The sequence below is a fragment of the Cryptomeria japonica genome, chromosome 4 (genome assembly GCF_030272615.1).
Source record: "Cryptomeria japonica chromosome 4, Sugi_1.0, whole genome shotgun sequence".
Classification (NCBI taxonomy): Eukaryota; Viridiplantae; Streptophyta; class Pinopsida; order Cupressales; family Cupressaceae; genus Cryptomeria; species Cryptomeria japonica.
The window spans coordinates 423481312-423501197 of NC_081408.1; the positions used below are offsets into that span (position 1 = coordinate 423481312).

The 19886-nt window shown below is 38.7% G+C and overlaps 1 protein-coding gene across 1 annotated transcript in view; it reads right to left on the bottom strand.

Moving 5' to 3' along the window:
• Positions 1–1052: 1052 nt before the first annotated feature.
• Positions 1053–19886, bottom strand: part of LOC131030692 (peptidyl-prolyl cis-trans isomerase FKBP20-1) — a 90426-nt gene continuing 71592 nt past the window's right edge. The window contains exons 3-6 of the mRNA XM_057961591.1: positions 2021–2154; positions 1835–1914; positions 1634–1726; positions 1053–1529 (exon numbers count right to left, since the gene is read on the bottom strand). Coding sequence (XP_057817574.1) covers positions 1373–1529; positions 1634–1726; positions 1835–1914; positions 2021–2154 — 464 coding nt within the window. The 3' untranslated portion in view covers positions 1053–1372. The remainder of the gene's footprint in view (positions 1530–1633; positions 1727–1834; positions 1915–2020; positions 2155–19886) is intronic.

Consider the following 19886-nt stretch of genomic DNA (forward strand, 5'->3'; position numbering starts at 1 on the left):
AAAGGTGTGGCTATTAGAGAGGAAAGGTATTTAAGAGAGACCTAAGCAAGGAGGCGCGTCGTCGATAAACATTTTTATTATCTGGTTTGAATCCTTGTGGAGCATGGAACTACGTTTCAATTAACCTAAGACTAGAAATGGAAGACACTAACCGACAATTCTCCCGAGAAAGATTTCACACGGAGATCACCTTTCTGCAAATTTTATAATCTTGGCTTGAATTAAAGTATTCTAACAACTAGTAGCAGATCGTAACAGTTTAAGAGCAGCTATCGGGCAGATTTTGAGGCAGAAAAAGGCACTTCATTGAGAAATAAATCACTGCAGTATTGGGTCTATTTACCAATCATGAGAAAGGGGCTATTTTGGTCAGTTTTGTGCCACATTATGAGCAATATTTCTAAGCATTAAAACTGATATACAGTATACACTGTTAGCAATAATTTATGAGCTGATCTCATCAAATAAAATAAGGATTTCATTTTTATATATCATCGAGCAAAATTATTATTATTGTGTGCTAGGGTGTGATATATTCAAAAAAAAGAGAGAGATTATGGTTAACGAATGCCTAGACATTGTCGCACTACCATCCCGGACAATCTAATCCTCATCCATTTGCATCCACTTCTTAGGTTCTACATCCCACCATGCAAGGGTTCTAGTAAATTAGATGGGCTAAGGATTTTATTAAGTTGGAAAACCTTGGCATACTCACTCTTTAGGTTTAGGTTTAAGATATGACATTTTTTTCTTGTAATTCCTTTTTTAATTTAAAATCCTCTTTTTTTGCCACTCAAAAGCCCTAACGTCTCCAAAATGGCCAGGGACACCCGAAGGTCCATTAAAATGTCCTATCAATGACAAAAGTTCTAGGGAATGTCTCTTTGTTGAAGCCCAAGCATTGAGGACTGCAAGGAGGGCATTTTCTCCTCATTCCACCATCCTAGAGGCGTCTCTATTTTAGGGTACATATAAAAAAAACCAGTGATGAATCCCCAAGGTACACTACCTATGACACAAATGCATGGAAATGCAAGCTAGGCAATGAGTAACTAACCAATAGCTGTGTTACACCACAGATTATCATTCTAATTCTTCCATTGAACAAACTATGTTGCACCAAATAACCATCATAGCTGCTTCCCTTTGTGCCCAAAAGGGAAAGCAACACGACTAGTTAGTTTGTACCCCAAAAGTATTTGCTTCCATTGAAAAGACAAATAAATGTGAGTATGTTAGGATTCGGTCCACATCTCTTGTCCTAAATATCCAATGAAATAAACAAACTTATATGATGTCGCATAATACTATGAAATCATCTCTGTGCACTTGCAATAAAATTAATGACTCGGGTTTTACAGTGAGTCTATCATTTCCCTTTGCTTTTCCCTTTCCCTTTACCCTGCCCTTTCTTTGCATCCAATTTTGCTTGTACACGAGCTGCTGCTGCTGCTTTGGCTTCTTCCCTGCGTTTTTTTTCTTCTTCTTTATTAGCTGCAGTAATTTCCCTCTGTTTTTTCAGCTCCCTTTAGAAATCATAAATATCGTATTAGTCAGCTATACATATTGTAAAACAGGTAAGTTCCCAATCAAATAATAGGGAATCCAAAATGGATAACATCAAACTTACTCTAGCCTTGCTTTCTCATCTGAGACACTGCCCAGTGTTGAACCTTTCCGTGGTTTGCATGCTATCAATTCAATTTCAAAAATAAGCGTTGCACTGCCAGAAAAGGAGATACATAAAACTGAAGTTAAATATTCAGTACTCAAATGTGAATAACGGAAGACCGTCCATTATAGAATATCATCAAACGTGACATTATATTACTCTTCTGGTATATCGGGAGGACTGCCAGCTTTTCCATAAGCAAATTCAGGCTTGCAAGTAATTTTTGCGATCTCACCAACCTTGAAGCAGTAAAAAAATAGCATGTAAGCATTTGGTGAGCTACTAATTATGCAGAAATGTACAGATTCATTTAAAACAGTATCAGAGAAATGAAAATATGATTACCTTCATGGATTTCACAGCTATCTCCCAAGCCTTGATTACTGTGCCTTTTCCCACTTCAAATGAGAAAACAGTATTATCTTCCCGGGTAGTATCAAATATGTCACCAGTATCTGCAAGAGTGCCCTCATATTGCACTGTAGGAAGATAACAGAAATAAATGTCATTCAAATGATAATTATAATCCTAACAGCAAGAAAACCATTCTCTTATATTTAATTCCATTACTAACCCGACCTTCATAGTCTTGTGCCTCACAAAACCAAACTGGAATGGAAAATCCCGAGTCCAAATTATTTTAATTATATGTATAGGTCTGGCTTCATATAACAATAAAAGCCATACTTGCCTGCTGTAATCCATATGTCACCACATACCTTGTCATATTATTGTATTCGTCTTCAGTATCTACCTATCAACTCTACTGTGTTTAGTTTAATACGAAACAAAGCTTCAATTGTTTTACTCCAATACCAAACAAAGCTTCATTTGTTTAAATTTATGTTTCATTTGGTCTTAAATGTATTTTATCTTTTCCACTCTGCTTTAATCCAAAACAAAGCTTCAATTTTTGCAGTCATGTTGCATTTGTCTTCCCTATCAACTCCTCTGCTTTATTTCAATCTACAAAAAATTCAATTTTAAGGATACAAGAATTTTTCAGTCTCATAAATGTGCAGAATCAAATAGTATGTGTCCATTAGATGCATGTATGTGTCCATTAGATGCATGTTATGCACAAAAGTTTACTTCACTTGCAGATGCAAAACCATCCAACTTACAAATCAGGATTTTAACGAAACAAGTGGATATAGTTGCACACAACACAATTTTTTTCAAAATCACAAATAGATAATCCCTATAAGTAGAAACTAGACCTAGACAATCTATGTTAGTGCAGAACTTATTTTGAGAAGTTGTATTTGCCAATTTCTATATGCATCCAGCTTAAGGAGACAATCAAAGATGGTCTGAATCAGTTGAAACAATTGGAACAAATGGATATCTACTAGACGCATAAATAAGATTTTTACAGAATCAGGAAATATGAACAATGAACAAATAATATATATACTAATTAGGCTTTTAGCATCTTTGTCTCCAGTACAATTCAGATCTTATCCCATGTATCGTCAAAATTGCACTCCAACAATCTTGTTCATATCCTATGTACAAACTAAAGTCGAAGAACTCCACTTGATGGCAATTTCTGAAATATTGGGTCCTCTTATTTAATAAGCCAATAAAAATAGAGATGTTAAGTGACAGAACAGAAGATAACATCAACTGTACATTTTTGGATCATGCTCCATGATCCAACATAAGGATGAGAACTAGAAAAGAGAAAGGTTCTCATAAATGTTGGATCATGGAGCATGATCCCAAACATTGATGGAAAAAACTTAATGTGGTCAAATCCAGATATTCATCTAAGCAAGCTAAAAAATGTAAGTGATCCATCTTAAAAACTTAATATGGTACTCAAAACAAGGTCACAGGGCTGCTAGCTTTCATGGCAGCCCTTAATCCAGCAAGGGCACAAAGAATCAAGGTGACCAAACCCTAGGCATTTCCCTCTCCTTGCACCATTCAGATCACATCCCTTAAGTCAACATGGAAGATGTAATCAGTGAGTGGGAAGAATATTTACACAATCATGCCCTCATTTTCGGATTTTCAAGATTGTGGTCCAAGCTGTGCAATCTTCACACCTATATCATGGAAATCTGGAAAGAGGAATTAGAGGAAGATATCAACATTTTCCCCTATAATACAGGTTTCTGCATCCTCAAATTTGTACTGGGCGTTTCTTCATCCTACATCTACTATTTTGGAGGTATTAGAACCTCACGCATGTGATGAGTCCCAGGGCACACCTAAATGTAGGGATTCCATGAAAGTGGAAATTTAGATCTTGATATAGAATAAAACTTGGGCATCATCTATAGTACCAAGGCAAGAAGCTCCTTGGCTACAAAGGATGTATTAGATCAAGTCTAAATTAAATAATTCTTTGGACAAGTACAAAGCTAGGTTTGCAATAAAAGGATATGTGCAACAATAAGGGTGGTCTATGAGGAGACATCTGTGCCTACTGCAAAGGTGCTAACCTTTTGATACATAATCTCTATTGTTGCTTAGGTTGGCTGGAAGTCTATAAAATCGACGTCAAAAGTGCTTTCTTCAATGATAATTTAGCAAAACAGATTGTGGCGCACCTACAATGGTTCCATTTTTCAAATAAAGAACATATGGTTTGCAAGTTATTTAAATCTGTGTATAGACTTAAGCAGGCTCATAGAGGCTTGCATAGAAAAATTAATATAACAACTTCAAGATTCTAGATTTAAAAGAAGATATTTGTTGGCAGTTGTTGTCATTGATGATTTGGTGTTGTCATTGATGTCAAGTTCAACCCTCCGCTTGTGTGTTGATGATATACTCAGTATTGAGATGTGATTGTCAATTTGTATTGGGATTGTTGTCAGCTCTTTGATGATGAAAACATATGTTGTGCTGCTATATCTACTGGAGATTGTTGGTAGTTATTGGCATGACTGTTGACTAGATGTTTGGGCAAAAGGTTCTTGGAGATTCAAGATGAATGAGCAGGGAGGTTCTTTGTTGTGGATGTCCACCTTCTTGGTGTTGACTACACTCAATATGTTGTGATGATGCTAATGATACTTTAATGATGATGGATAAGGATTAGATGCATTGAGATGAGGATTAGAAGCATGATGATGAAGTGATGGTTTCCGAATGGTTCTAACTTTTGTGCATACTACAGATTGTTGTAGTATCTTCGTTGTTGCTCCCAAGTGAGCAAGTAGTGTCATTGTACTCAGAAGTTGATAAAGAGTGAGATTTGCAGGAAGGTGTGTTGAATGCAGTCTAGAAGAATGTTACGCACTCCTCCACATTTGCAAATATGGTCTTGCGGTTTTGAATATAATGTCTACAATCTGCGAAAGTTACACTCCTATCTTTTAAGGTCCTTGTTACAGTTGACATCTTTGGTGATTACAGTATGTTGGCAGTGTGTTGACTGGTAAAGACTAGTCCTGATAATGCTCTGTTTTGCTCCACATTGAGGTTTTTGTTGCTTGGAGGGTATGCTTATAACGTATGTGCAATGTCTCAGTTCATATTTCAGGTGATGAAGCTTTCTAAAAGTGTGTTTGTTGATGTACTATCTCATGACTATGTTCTTGGCATCCTAGTAATAAAGAACTCTATATCAATTTGGTTTTGCCAACTAGTTTTGGCTTGACAGTGTGGAAGAAGTATATGAGGATGTTGTTGAGGATTCATGGAACGCCTCTATATATGGTTCACATGATGTTGGATAGACTATTTGGTGTTGCATTTGGTCTGGTGTTAATTTTTAGGGTAATTGGCAGCCATCTAGCCAACAAGGCTTGTTATCTTGCTTGCAGTGCATCTTTGGGGGGTCTCTGCCAACATTGGAAGACGTGTTGAGCTATGTTTGGGTCCTACTATGGCTTGTGGGGATCCACATTGTGAAGATTCATTTGAAGTGAGTGTTTTTGGGCTGACTAGTTATGTTCTACATGTTTTACCTACACGTTACTGTTGCCGGGAATAATCATTATGTTATGTTGTTATATTATGTTGTTGAAGTAGGATCATGATAGTCGTGTCAAAAGTAATGTTATAAGCACTTGATGTACATGGACTGTTGAATTAATATAGAGACTGGTTATTTAATGTATTTCCATTATGTTCTGTGCATTTACTTTCTGCATTTAACCGTTTACCCGAGAGGGCAAACATTTGGCGCCGCTGCCTAGATGTACTCGGGAACGGAAGACACGGATGGCGCACAGACACAATGGGCCTACCCGTTGGTGAAGTAAACCCGGAGGCCGACGAAGCGCGGACAGAACTTTACACAGGAGAAGACACGACAACGCGAGAATTTTCAATTTTGCTCCAGGTAGCCATTCAGACATACGTTCGACGAGAAGCGGCGGAGGCAGAAATCCCACCAAGTGCTGTGTGGACAGCGCTGGAGATTAGCCCGGCAGTAAACCGGTTAATGAACCACCTCCCCTAGTTGCTTGCACAGGCATCGCTGGCACAACAGGCCCGCTTGGAGGAGATTGCCCAGGAAGAGCGACGACAACAAATCCTGCAACGCTACGAAGAAAACAGCCGACGAGAAACAAAACGAGATGGCACCAGGCCAGGAGGAAATTGAAACTTGTAATAATCCCGACACACTGCTGATATAAATTGTGGCCGAAAGGCAAAATAAAAATAAAAATAATAAAAGTTTTTTTTGTGTACATGGCATGTGTTTGCTGTGTATGGAAGTGACTTATGACCAATAGACTAAATAAGGACAAAAATAAAAAGATACAGAGTGACGAATGGGAAGTGGCACAAACCGCGTTGAATCTCAGACATCAGATAGAACGAAGGCGTAGGCTAAGGCAGCTTGCCGAGGGACGACCGGCCGAGGGGTTGCCCGAAGGGAACCCAGGAGGTGTCACGGAGGTTGCGGAGGCAGAGATAGACGGAGAGAACTACACTGTCTACACTGTTGTAGGGCTGCCAGAAGGAGTCACGGAGGGTGCCGAAGGAGAACTCTACAGTTCGCCAGAATACCACCGTAGGGTAAGAAGTCGCGAAGAGTTGGTGGAACAAACAAGGCGAAGCCTAAACCTGATCGACGCTACCAGAGACTTGCTAAAGAATTTGTCCATTTCAGAGGACAACCGGAGGAAGACAATGGAAGGTGACGGTACGACCGAAGGTGCCAAGGGAGCACAAGGGTACCGCACGGGAGGCAATTTGTTTGGTTCGGTGTCAGCAACTTTTTCCGGAGGACCCACGAGTGGAGGTTCAGTTGCAGGAGGCGGAGGATCGCCAGGTACAAGCACACAAGGAATTAGAGGAGCGAGACCCAGCGGTGGGATGGCGAGTAAACAAAAATTGCCAAAGTTCACAGGGGAGGGCAAGGAAGACCCCTTACGACACTGCCGTACATGTGAAACCATTTGGTCCGCCAACAGAGTAACAGACCAGGATGACTGGGTACAGCAGTTCCCAGCCACGTTACGAGGAGTTGCCATAGATTGGTACTCCGATGTGGACAAGCAAAAAGTGGCCACGTGGGCCAATCTACAGAAGGAATTCACGGGGGAGTTTCGGTTGCTCCGTGATGACAATGAAATTGTAACGGAGATATACAGTACCAAACAAGGTACCAGGGAGACAGTACGGGCATACAGTCGGAGGCTGAAAGAACTCTTGGGTAAAATGGAAAGCCAACCCGCAGATGGATTGAAGAAACGATGGTTCGTTGAAGGGTTGAAATCCTCCCTATGGAGGAAGATGAAAATTGTACCCCCAACGTCATATGACGACGCTTATAATAGGGCGATGGACTTGGAGAGCAAACACAAAACATCAAAGAAGAAGAAAAGTAATAAATCCTCATCCAAGGATGATGACTCTTCACAAGAAAGTAGCAGCGATGACGAGGCTGGCAAACAGGTGCAAGCACTCCAGAAAGACATGGAGCAAATGAGAAAGGAATTCAAAATAATGAGAAGCACTGGTCGAAACGAAGGGGACATATGGTGCACTGAGTGCAAAGAGGAAGGGCACACAAAGGGTACTTGCCAAAAGAAGGCATTCTGCGAGATTTGCCAAGTGATGGGACACTCCACCAAGGAGTGCCCATACAACATGAAAACCCGAGGTACGCAAATGAACCAAGTGCTGTTCACGGAGCAGGCCACAACATCCGCACCAGCGGGTACCGGCCAACATACTAACACAACGGCATCATCTGGAGGATACCGAGATAACAGACGCGGCAGCGGAAGGAATAGCAACAATAACAATAACGGAAGCCGTATCCAGTATGACACCAAGGGCCGGCCAATTATCCAATGTAGGGCCTGTAATCAGTGGGGGCACTTCGCTCGTGATTGCACGAAGGAAGCCACCCCTCAGCACCTCTGTCGTTGGTGTGGGCCAGGCGACCATGAGGACGCAAATTGCCCGCAGGCAGGGGTTAATCTCCTCAACATTGAGAAGGCTGAGAAGACTGGTGAGAAAGAAGTACTGGCGATCACCCGCGCCCAAACGAAAATAGCCACTTATCCCGACCCCCGTACGGAGAAGGAGAGATTACGGGAGGCAAAGGCCAATATTGAACGTGAGATGACGACCGAACGACAGGACAACGAGGTGGCAAGTACATCATCCCGTACGGAAGCGGAAAATAACATCATTGGGCAAATCTTGCAGATGGAGGTGCCAATAAAGGTAAAAGACCTTCTAGACTCTATGCCACAATTGAGGACTACCATCCTCACCAATGTGCAAAGCACCGCAGCGTCGAGGGCACCACAGGTACAGGTTCCCGCCACTGCATCGTCGAGTGCACCACAGGTAGGGGTTCCCGCCACCGCTTCGAAGAGTGCACCACAGGTGGAGGTTTCCGTTAGCCCTTCGACTGACCCGATGTTACTAGCCTTGAGCAGTGGTAGACACCCAGCTGTGGTAGAAATGGGTATCCGTGGGACCATTTTGAAGGACACCATTGTGGACGGGGGATCTGGGGTGAATGTACTACCAGAAGAAACATGGAAGCGGCTGGGGAAGCCCACCCTATGGCCACCCACATTCAACCTGGTGGGAGCGGACCAACACGGCATTAAGCCACTCGGCCTATTGATGGTCCAGCAAGTGACAATTGGTACGCAACCATTCTTGTTAGATTTCGTGGTTATTCCCTCGAAGAAGAAAGGCTATGACGCCATCCTGGGGAGAGCGTGGTTGATCAACGCGAGGGTAAACCACAACTGGAAGAAAAAATACACTTTCCATGGAGAAGGGAGGGCGGAAATATACCATTGACCTACACACCCAAGATGTTGGCGAAGAGCTCGCCTCTTCTGACTCAGACTCAGAGGACTTTAATAAAGGGGAAGGGGGTCCTGATGAAAGCAAGGGCAAGAACGCGATGGAGCCGAACAGTGAAGGGGTGCTCGAATTGGAGGGATGTTCTGAAGATGAGGTATGCTCATTTAACGGGCTCTTCCATCGGCAAATGGAGGATTACAAAATGTTCCAAAGCTACAGGCTCGAAGTAGAGGAACCAGAGCAACCAACAGAGGTGTACCTGCCGGAATACAAAGAATATTGGAAAGGAGACGCCTCAAACCCTGGCGACGTAGATAATCCGAAGAGTGTTGGCAATGATTGGAACCCTGTGTGGAAGACAACAGTCTTCAAAATCTTTATTCTTCTTCTTCTTCTTATGTATGGGAAGGAGACCGTGGTCCCTATAGAATTTGTGGTTCCAAGTCTTCGGATAGACATTGAAAATAGATTGGCCACCAACGGGTACAAATTGAAACCCTACCACATGAAGCGCGCAGGGGACCCGAGAGGCCGGACGGACACCCGAGAGCCCAAAGGGGGACCTGAGCAGATGGAAGGGGACCTGAGAGGTGAGGCAGGCGACTCAAGAGGCACAGGACCACAACAGGAGACCCTTGGGCAAGGAAAACTGAGAAGGATGAAGGGCGATCTCAGAGACAGGGGACCCCAGCAGAAGACTCTCTAGAAGAAAAAAAAAGAAAAAGAAAAAAAGAAAAAAATAAATAAATCGTATGGCCGTAAGGGTCAGCTGACCGTACGGAAAAAAGGAGAAGAAAGCCACGGTGGAACCACCGTACGGTAGCACCACCGTGCGGTGGCAACACCGGCGGTGGCACCACCGACGGTGTGGCCACCGTGCGGTGGAACCATCGTACGGTGGCAACACCCGCGGTGGAACCATTGTACACCACCGTGCGGTGGAAACCACTGCTGTCGCGGAGCACGAAGACATAAACGCAGCCCCTGCACAAACAAACGCAGTCGTACGGTGGAGGGTGTTGACCGCACGATCGGAGGTGCCAGTGTTGTTGTTGACCGTACAGGGAGGTTGTATGGCCGGGGTGCCATCAGGGACATTACAGTGCCTTAAAAAAAAAAAAAAAACGACGACGACGGATTGAAAAATGATTCGATGACATCTGGAGCCTAGACACTGAAAATATTGGAGTGTAGAAGAAGGGTTTTGACATCTTAAAATATCACAGAAATGAAGCGCGCCATGGACTTTCGTGGGGTTCGACCCCGCTGGGGGCATTGCCCCCAGACCCCCAGTTTATTTTGAGCTACAGAGTACCACGAGAAGTGTTGTGGTTGTCCGTACTGTGAGAAAGAAGCCTACAGCTAAGCATTGGCGGGGAAGCCATAAGTCGTAGAGGGAGACGGATTTGGAGGTTGGGAACAAACAGAGTTTGAGGGAAGGCATTGCAGGTCCGCGCAGTTGTATGACACCAGGGAGTTATTCAGTTCAGTTTTTGGCCTTTGGGGAGTGTGATGGACGATTTGAGGTGTCTCCTAGCATTTGTGCCAACGGATTGTGGCCACCTCCAGGCATGACTGGTACGCTTTGAGGAACTCAGAGTATGTCTCGGCTGGACGTGAGGTTGCCTTGGTGGATGCACAGAGGGCTCGGGAGGAGCTGACCACCAGGTTGGAGGCAATAGTCGCATGAGACTTAGTTCAGCGTACCCAGGAGTTGGATGCCGGGAGAGTAGCACGGGTGGCTATCAAGGACAAATTGGCTAGGGAGACAGTATCATTTGAGTAGCAGTTGGTGGAAGCTGAGACTGAAAAACGTGTTTTGCAGACAAGTTTGGGTTAGGCACAGGAGGACTGTGATGGCAAAGGAAGCAATATTGGTGAAATCCGCACTTGAGCATCGGATGGTAGCAGAAAAGGGTTTTCAGGCAAGGACGCAGCACGTGTATAAGATCCAAGCCCGACTGGCGTCAGTAGTTCCTGCCGTTCATCTCTATTTTTGTATTAAGTTGTCGGAGTCGACTTCTTTTCTTGGGGGGGATGATGTTGCCGGGAATAATCATTATGTTATGTTGTTATATTATGTTTATGTTGTCGTCGGTAATAATGAATTACGGCGGTCAGTTAGTTAGCCGACGGGTAGGTAGTTGGAGTTGCGACGGTTGTGTCGCACCCCTTCGGGTATTATATATGGTGTACCTTTTCTTCGAAGTAGGATCATGATAGTCGTGTCAAATGTAATGTTATAAGCACTTGATGTACATGGACTGTTGAATTAATATAGGGACTGTTGAATTAATATAGAGACTGGTTATTTAATGTATTTCCATTATGTTCTGTGCATTTACTTTCTGCATTTAACCGTTTACCCGAGAGGGCAAACAGTTACCATGCTACTGACATTGGAGGATGTCTGCCAACATGTATGATGCTTGGGACTGCATTAGATGATGTATTAAGATGATTATAGGTCCCCTCTATCTCCTAGATGGGACCGCTTTCACCACTATTATAGTGGCCAACCTTGTGGGATTACTCCTTGTCCCTTGCTCTGGCCGACCTAATTGATGTCTTAAGATGGTGTGGATTGTATATAAAGAAGATCAAGTCAATTGCAAAGTGTGTGGATCAGAGGGGAATAAGGAAGATGCGAATGTGAAGTTGTAAGAGTGTGTGGTGGAAGTGTTAGAGCTGAATTGTATAATGGTTGCTTCAGACAATGAATCAAGCAGCTACATCTATACGAGATTGTCGGATGTAGTGTTGCTGAAGACTTATTCATTGCAACTCAGATATCCATGTATCTTGCTTGGGGACAGTGAATCTCCCCAGCAAATCCTTTGTATTTTGCCAAAGGGAAGTGATCCTTAGTCTGCAAGTCCTTCCAGAGTAGTGAGCTTCTTTAGACAATGAGCGCTTCCACAATTTTTAATATTGTTTATATAGTGAGTTAACTCTCACCATGGTTTTTCCCTTCTTGGGTTTTCCACGTAAATCGGTGTTCTCGTGTATGTGTGTTCATTGCTTATCTTTCTATGTTGCTGATCAGATTAAAGTTTAAAATTGAATTTGAATTGAATTATAACGTGTTAAGATTTACTCAAGATTGATTCACACCCCTCCCCCCCCCACCTCCCCCTCCAATCTTGGCATGTGTCTAACAATTGGTATCAAAGCCAAGTTCCTCTAAGGAAGCTTAACCGTTTGAGGAAAGATCCGAATGGCACAAGATGGATCTCACAAGGCACCTAAGTTTGATGGCACAAAATTCACCTTTTGGAAATGCAGAATGGAAGGTTTCTTGACCTCCTTAGGGTTTGGAGTATGGAATTGGTCAAAGATGTTTATACATTTCCTCCTACTCCTCCAACTAATGCAAGTGATATTAGGCTATAGGAAAACAATGGCAAAGCAAGGAATGCTATCATGAGTGGTTTAGCAGATTCAAAACTTGAGAAGGTGATGCACTGTGGCACTACTAAAGAAATGTGGGAGAAACTAAATGGCATTTATGAAGGAGATGGGAAGGTGAGGCAAATTAAGTTGCAGAATTTCAAGTGTAAGTTTGAGAATGTGAAGATGTTTAAGGATGAAAACATTGCTTGCTTTATGCTTTGAGATGATGATGTGGTAACCAGTACCAGAAGTCTTGGTGTTGAATTGAAAGAAGTTGAGAAAAAGGTACTCAGATCTCTTCCTAAATCTTATTGTCCTAAGGTATCTGCTATTGAAGAATGCAAGGATTTGGATAAATATACAATGGATCAATTATATGGTGCTTTAGCTGCCTTTGAGATGAGGGAGTTTGGTGAAATTGCTCCTAAAAGGGAAGCTACATTCAAAGTCAGTAAGAAGATTAAAGATGATGCTGATCAGTGTGAGGGTCTTGATGAAGTTAAAGCAAACTTTGTAAGAAGATTGAAGAAAGACATTGGCAAATACAAGGGTAAATTACCTTTCAAATGTTCTAATTGTGGAAGGATTGGTCATTTGCTTCTAAATGTATTTTTAAATAAGATAGAAATTCTAGAGAGAATCCCAAAAGAAGCTTTTATTCCAAAAAGAGCAATTATTCATCTGAGGATGAGGGTTTTGATGATTCAAATGATGAGACACTATTTATGGCTGTGAAAGTTAATGACAACATGAGTGATGCTAAAAAATGTAAGGGATCCGGTACTCTATAGACTAAGAATAGTGAAAAATCAATGATTGTGTGGATTGCCTTCCATGCAAAATAGGAACCAAACACTTGGGTAATTGATAGTGGATGTTCTAATCACATGACCAGTGATAAGAAAAAAATCATCAGCCTTGAGAAGTAGAATGGAGGATCAATCAGGTTTGGTGATGAACAATCTGCACAAATTTGTGATGAACTATTGATGGAAAACATAAGACAAAGGATGTCCTTTATGTTAAGGGATTGAAACATAATCTATCAATGTTAGTCAGGTCAGGTGTGCAACAAATGATATAATCTCACATTTCATGACAGAGGTTGTGAAATTAGAAAAGGTAGCTCAGGAAAGTTGATTGCATAAGGAACAAGAACTAATGGAAATGTTTATTCTTTGAAGGAAGCTAAAGAAGGAAGTTTTTTGTTGGCACAGTCTAGTGAATGTTGGCTATGGCACAAGAGGATGAGTCACATCAACTTTGACAACATGGTAAAGATCAGCTCTACACATACAATAAGAGATGTGCCAAAGATCACCAAGCCTACAAACACCATATGTAATGAATGTCGAATGGGAAAGCAAATAAGGACCAAGTTCAAGAACAAGAAATGCTCTACTACAAAACCTCTGGAGCTGATACATCTGACTTATGTAGACCAACCAGGGCTCAATGGTGAAAGGTACTTTATGTTGCTTATTGATGATTACTGTAAAATGCCATGGGTTACATTTTTGAAGGAAAAATCAGAAGCTCTAGCTAAGTTTAAAGCTTTTAAATATATGGTAGAAAATAAGATAGATGCTAAGATCAAGTGTCTAACATCTAACAGAGGAGGTGAATTTACTTCAAATGAGTTCGAAAAGTTTTGTGAAGATCATGGCATTAGGAGATATATGTTTGCTCCTAGGACCCCTCAACAAAAAGGGATACTTGAAAGGAACAATAAGACAATTCAAGAGATGGCTAGAACAATTATGAAAGATGATAAGTTGTCTGATGTATATTGGAAAGAGGCAATACATACTTATATCTATATTCTTAATGGGGTGCACGTAAGGGTCAATAACTCTAAGACCCACTTATGAGATATGCCATGGAAGACCTCCAATAGTCAAGTATTTCAGAATTTTTGTCACCAAATGTAACATCAAAGAGAACAAATGTAGTAGATAAAGATTGGAGCCAGAATGAACAAGAACCTAAGGATTGCGGATCAAAAGAGCTTTTGCCTACATTGAAGAAGAAGAGGAAGATGAAGAGAAAGAAGAAAAAGGAAAGGAATCAAAGAAGCCCCCTAAAACTCTAGCAAAGTATGTCTAACAGAATCATTCAGAAGATCAGATCATTGATGATGAATGAAGGTGTACAAACTAGAAGACTTGCAAAAGCAAGTGAGCAAGTGAACCTTTGTCTCCTTCCAAAGGTGGAACCCAAGAACTTTGTTGATGCTAGCAAAGATGAAGGATGGCTGAAAGCAATGGAAGAAGAATTGGATCAAATTGAAAAGAATCAAACAAGGGAATTAGTCCCTAAACCTGTAGATAAGAATGTCTTAGGAACAAAATGGGTGTTCTAAAACAAGCTAAATGATCAAAGAGAAGTAACAAGGAATAAAACAAGACTAGTTTGTAAGGGTTATTCACAAGTAGAAGGGTTTGATTTTGAGGAGACATTTGCTCTGGTGGCAAGGATGGAGGCAATCAGGATGTTTCTTGCCTTTGCAGCACTTAAAAATTTCAAGGTATATCAAATGGATGTCCAGTTTGCCTTCTTGAAAGGTGATCTAGAGGAAGAAATTTACAAAGAGCAGCCTAATGCTTCTCAGTTATCAAAAGATTTGGACATAGTGTGCAGACTCAAAAGGCTTTGTATGGTCTCAAGCAAGCCCTCGGGGTTTGGTATGAAAGTTTGGATAAGTGCTTCAGCAAAACTTCAAGGAAGGTACTACAAATAGCGATCTTTACTTTAAGATTGAGGAAGACAACCTTTTGACAGTTGTTGAATATGTCGATGGTATTATGTTTGATGGAGATGATAGTGCATGTACGAAATTTGCAAAAGAAATTCAGAAAGAGTTTTAGATGTTTATGATTGGTGAGTTGTCCTTTCTTGGTCTTCAAGTTGTTTAGTTAAATGATGGTTTCTTTATTTTTCAAGCTAAGTATGTCAAGGAGATGTTGAAGACGTTTGATACAAAGAACTCTAAACTAATGAATACCCCCATGGTTGTTGGCTGTCATTTGAGCAAAGATGAGTCTTCGAGAGTTGATCAAACTCTTTATAAGTCTATGATTAGTGGATTGTTCTATTTGACTGCTTCTAGACCTGACATTATGCATGTGGTATGTCTGGTTGCTCGATATCAAGCTAACCCTAAACAATCTCACGGGAAGGTTGTTAAATGAACATTCATATATTTGAAGGGGACTCCGGATTATGGTTTGCGGTACAAGAAGGATGATGAAATCTGATTGGGTTGGTTGTGTGGATGACAGAAGAAGTACCAGTGGTAGTGCATTTTACTTGGGAGACAAATTGGTCTCTTGATTAAGTAAGAAGCAGGATTCAGTATCCTTATCAACTGCAAAAGTTGAGTATATTGTTGCAGCATCTTGTTGCACTCAAGTTATGTGGATGAAGCAAACATTTAAGGACATCAAGTTGCCGTTTGATGAGCCTATTCTTATCATGTGTGATAATATTAGAGCTATAAACATTTCAAAGAATTTGGTGATGCACTCAAGGACTAAACACGTTTTTATCTAGTATCATTTCTTAAGAGAGAAGGTTGTAGAGAAAGAAGTCAGACTAGAGTATGTTCCCACAAAGGATCAGATTGCAGATATTTTCACAAAGGCACTTTCAAAGGATGGATATCTCAGGAAAAAGTTAAGGGTTACTACCCCTCCTTCAGACTAGATGCATATGTTGGTGCATCTATCTAGGGGAAGATTCAAGGTATATCTTTTTTTCTCCTGGATTGATGCGGTCTACTCCTCAAGGTCAAAGGGAGCAGGGAGTTGTTGGACATTCTTGACAAGCAAGAAAGAGAGAAGTGTAAAATGAATAAAGAAAGTGTTAGACTCACCACCCAAGTGCTAGTATTTAATCTGAAGCTTCCACATATAACTATATTCATGTGTTTTTACATTGTTACTAGTGCGCATGATAGTAGTAGTGTTAGAACATGATGTTATTAGGGATCACATCATTCTAACATTTATATATAATGTTCTAATGTAAGGTTATTAAACCTTAGATATTGTATGTTTTATAAGCATATCCCATTTGAAATAATTATGATCTAATAACTATTAGATTATTAATTATTTGTGAATGGGGGTTATTGAAAAGGTGTGACTAGTGAAGTCACCCTTCCTCCTATATTTATGGAGGTTCTCTCTAATTTGAGAGGTGTGTGAATTTGGAGCTTTATAGTGAGTTGTATCACTATGCACTAGAAGTATTATTGGCTATGTGGAAGTATTGGAGTGTCCCCAAGTTCTAGTCTATTTTATGATAGACTACATTTGTAAGAGTTTTAATAAAATGATGCTTTATGGGCTTTTTACTCGTGAGGGTTTTCCCCATTTATATCTAGTGTAATGTGTTATTTTATGGTTGTATTAATGCATTTATTTTATATCTTGTTTATAACCATTAGTATCCTAAGATCCTAATTTCTAACATGGTATTAGAGCAAGTTAGGTTACTACTAATCTTTTTTACAAAATATGCCAATTCCTACAATCCATGCCACAAATCTTAAGGTAAATATTTGATTTTTTAAAATGAGAAGAATAGACAAATAGTTTAAAAAAATCTTACTTTCCTCTATCAATTTTAGAAATGTTGAATATGGAAAATCAAGTTGTCACATTCAAGTATGTTTCATGATATTACATTTATAGTGATGTGTTTATTTCCTTTATTAATATTTCAAGGCAACCATTTACCTTTTTTATAAAAAAGAATAAACTTAAGGTAGAAATTCCTTTGAAATAAATGAAACTACAACTTTTTAAGTTTATTTGAGATTTTTTTTCATAATAAACCAATTTTAGTCTCCACAATTTTTGCTATCTTATCACCTAGAGATGCATATATGAGTTTTGTGCTAATGAACAAGATAAAAAAAAAAATTAAAAAAAAAAAGCATTCAAAATCATATTTTTATTTTAATAGATCATAGAAAAACTTTTAGAAAAGTCAAAAAACTTATAAAAGAACTTTTTCTCATTGCCATTTAAAGAACTTATAAAGGATGAGAGTCCCAACCTTTGTCTTATAATAAAAGACACGACCCTTCAAAAAAATAATGACCTTTAGTTAAAAGAGTTATGAACACATCTCAAGATAAACACGTACCATTTCATGTTTTTGATTTCACATCTTACTGCTGCTTTTATTCTTCAAAATTGAAGAGAGTGAAGTGAAAGATGTCAAACTACCATGTTGAGGATGTTAGAATTTTATGGCTTTTACAAAGATAATTCTGGGGTTATTAAAATTTAAAATTTAATAGTTTAGAAAAAGTAATATCATTTGTAGAATACAATTTAATTATCAAGTAATAATTTTTTCACTATAAAGTTAAGTATTACTTTTAAACAATTATTTTTCACTATAAAGTTAAATATTTTTTTTAAGTGATTTATTTTTCACTATACTTTCAAGTAATTCTTTTTTTACTATAAAGCAAAGTATTAATTTTAAGTGATTCTTTTTCACTATAAAATTAAATTTTATTATTAAAGTGATTTATTTTTCACTATACTTTCACGTATTTCTTTTTTCACCATAAAGTTAAATATTACTTTAAGTGATTATTTTTTCACTATAAGTTAAATATTATTTTTAAGTGATTTATTTTTCACTATAAAGATAAATCCCTTTTTCACTTTATACATAGAGTGTGATTTGTTATAATTTTTTAAAAATCTAAATTATATTTTTATATATATTTTTAAAACTTGAGTTATATTATCACAAAATAAAAAGAAAAGGTCATTTTTTCCTCCTTTTTATTTATTTTTATTTTAGCGTACTCATAAATTGGGGGAGTTTGGCATATGCATCAATATTATAGAAAAGGAAAAACCCATAAATGGATATTGTGTAGATTGGCTAGTGGATAGTATATAGCGGGAGAATGCAAGAATTTAAGGTTGTGGAAAAATGAGGTACAATGCCTTTATATTGTTTTGAATTTACTACCTTAACATATTACGAGCTCACCTTTTAAGTTTTGGAAGGTCACATAATCACTCTAAGCTCATCGCATTGATCTCTTGAAATGATAGATAATATAAGGCCCATTTTTAAAATAGAGATATAATTTAGTGGATCCACTTTTATTAACTCCCTCTTGATCTATAAAGCTTCAATTAACACTTTAAGAACCAATAAATTCCTTATGGTGTTTAATAATCATCTATTTGGTAGGGTTGATGACATACATACAAAATGATGCTCATGAAACCTACTATCGTACATTTTGTCAATGAGAACCTATTATTAGGCATTGTTTATGCATTGAAACATAAGAGATTTTAAGACCCACCACTTGCTAACTAAATTACAAGTTGGTCAATTTTGAAACATTTCATTAGAATATTGTTTATAGACTTTCAATGGTATTTAATCTCAAATTTCATTTGGCATGGAAATCACTAGTGCAATGAACATGACAAGGCATAAAGAGTAAAAATTTATTGACAAATATGCATTGAAATAATTATATTGGCCAAGCCTTGTTAGGAGCATTTTTTTTTTGTCTTTAGAATGTAAATCTTATAAATGCATGGAACTTGATACATAGTAGTTTGAATATTTGATCTCATCAAACTCCTGAATAAGGTTAATTGTTCTTTTCCTAGCAAGGGGGATAATATTATCTCTACAAGTATGTGTTAGATAATCATCTTATGTATCTTATAAATCAATAATGACCCAATATGTATGGCCCCCCTCTTTTGGGAATTGAACATTTTTAAATATAGAAAATGTTAAATTAAGTTACAAAGATTTAACATAGTTTTGTAAATTAATTATTAAATTTTGTGAAGCAATGTGATTGTCTCATGAGTAACCCCTTGTACTCTATGAGATGTCTCATTCCTTTGTGTTGTCAAATAATTTAAGAGTCTCCACCAAACTTGAACACTTCACATACATATAAAATAAACTTATCATTTAAAGTGGTCAATGTAAGAAAAGCACATTGTCTATGATTAATGTAAGTCATGTATATATGAAGAATATTCTTAAGGGGGGTTGCCTTCACAACGTTATAAGAGATGGCGTAGACTTGTACTTTCCTAGATCATCCATTATAAGTGTTGATACTTCATAATTCCCTTATAAAGGTTTTTTATAATATTTTTTATGAAATGTTTAGGCTAGTAAATATGCACAAGTAAATTCAAAATTCTAGCATCTTTTTTGAGAGAACGGAGAGATTTGTTGTTCTATTTTATATTTGATCCATTTTTTTCAATCAAACTATTTCTAATGGGTGGTTATCGCCCTTATAAATTGTCTGTGAAGCAAACCTAGAAAGGATAGCTCACTCGTTACTTAAATTTTTTTATGGATCATTACTATATGTAGTAATATGTCTACTTCTCTAATTATCCATGCTTATGCTTATGAAAATATATGTTGATGTCCTTGCTACGAATCATTGGATTATATTCTAAATTTATGAGAATATTATATGATCTTTGGGTAATGACAAATTCATAATAAAATGGTTTTTCGTTGCACCAAGAATCAAATTTAA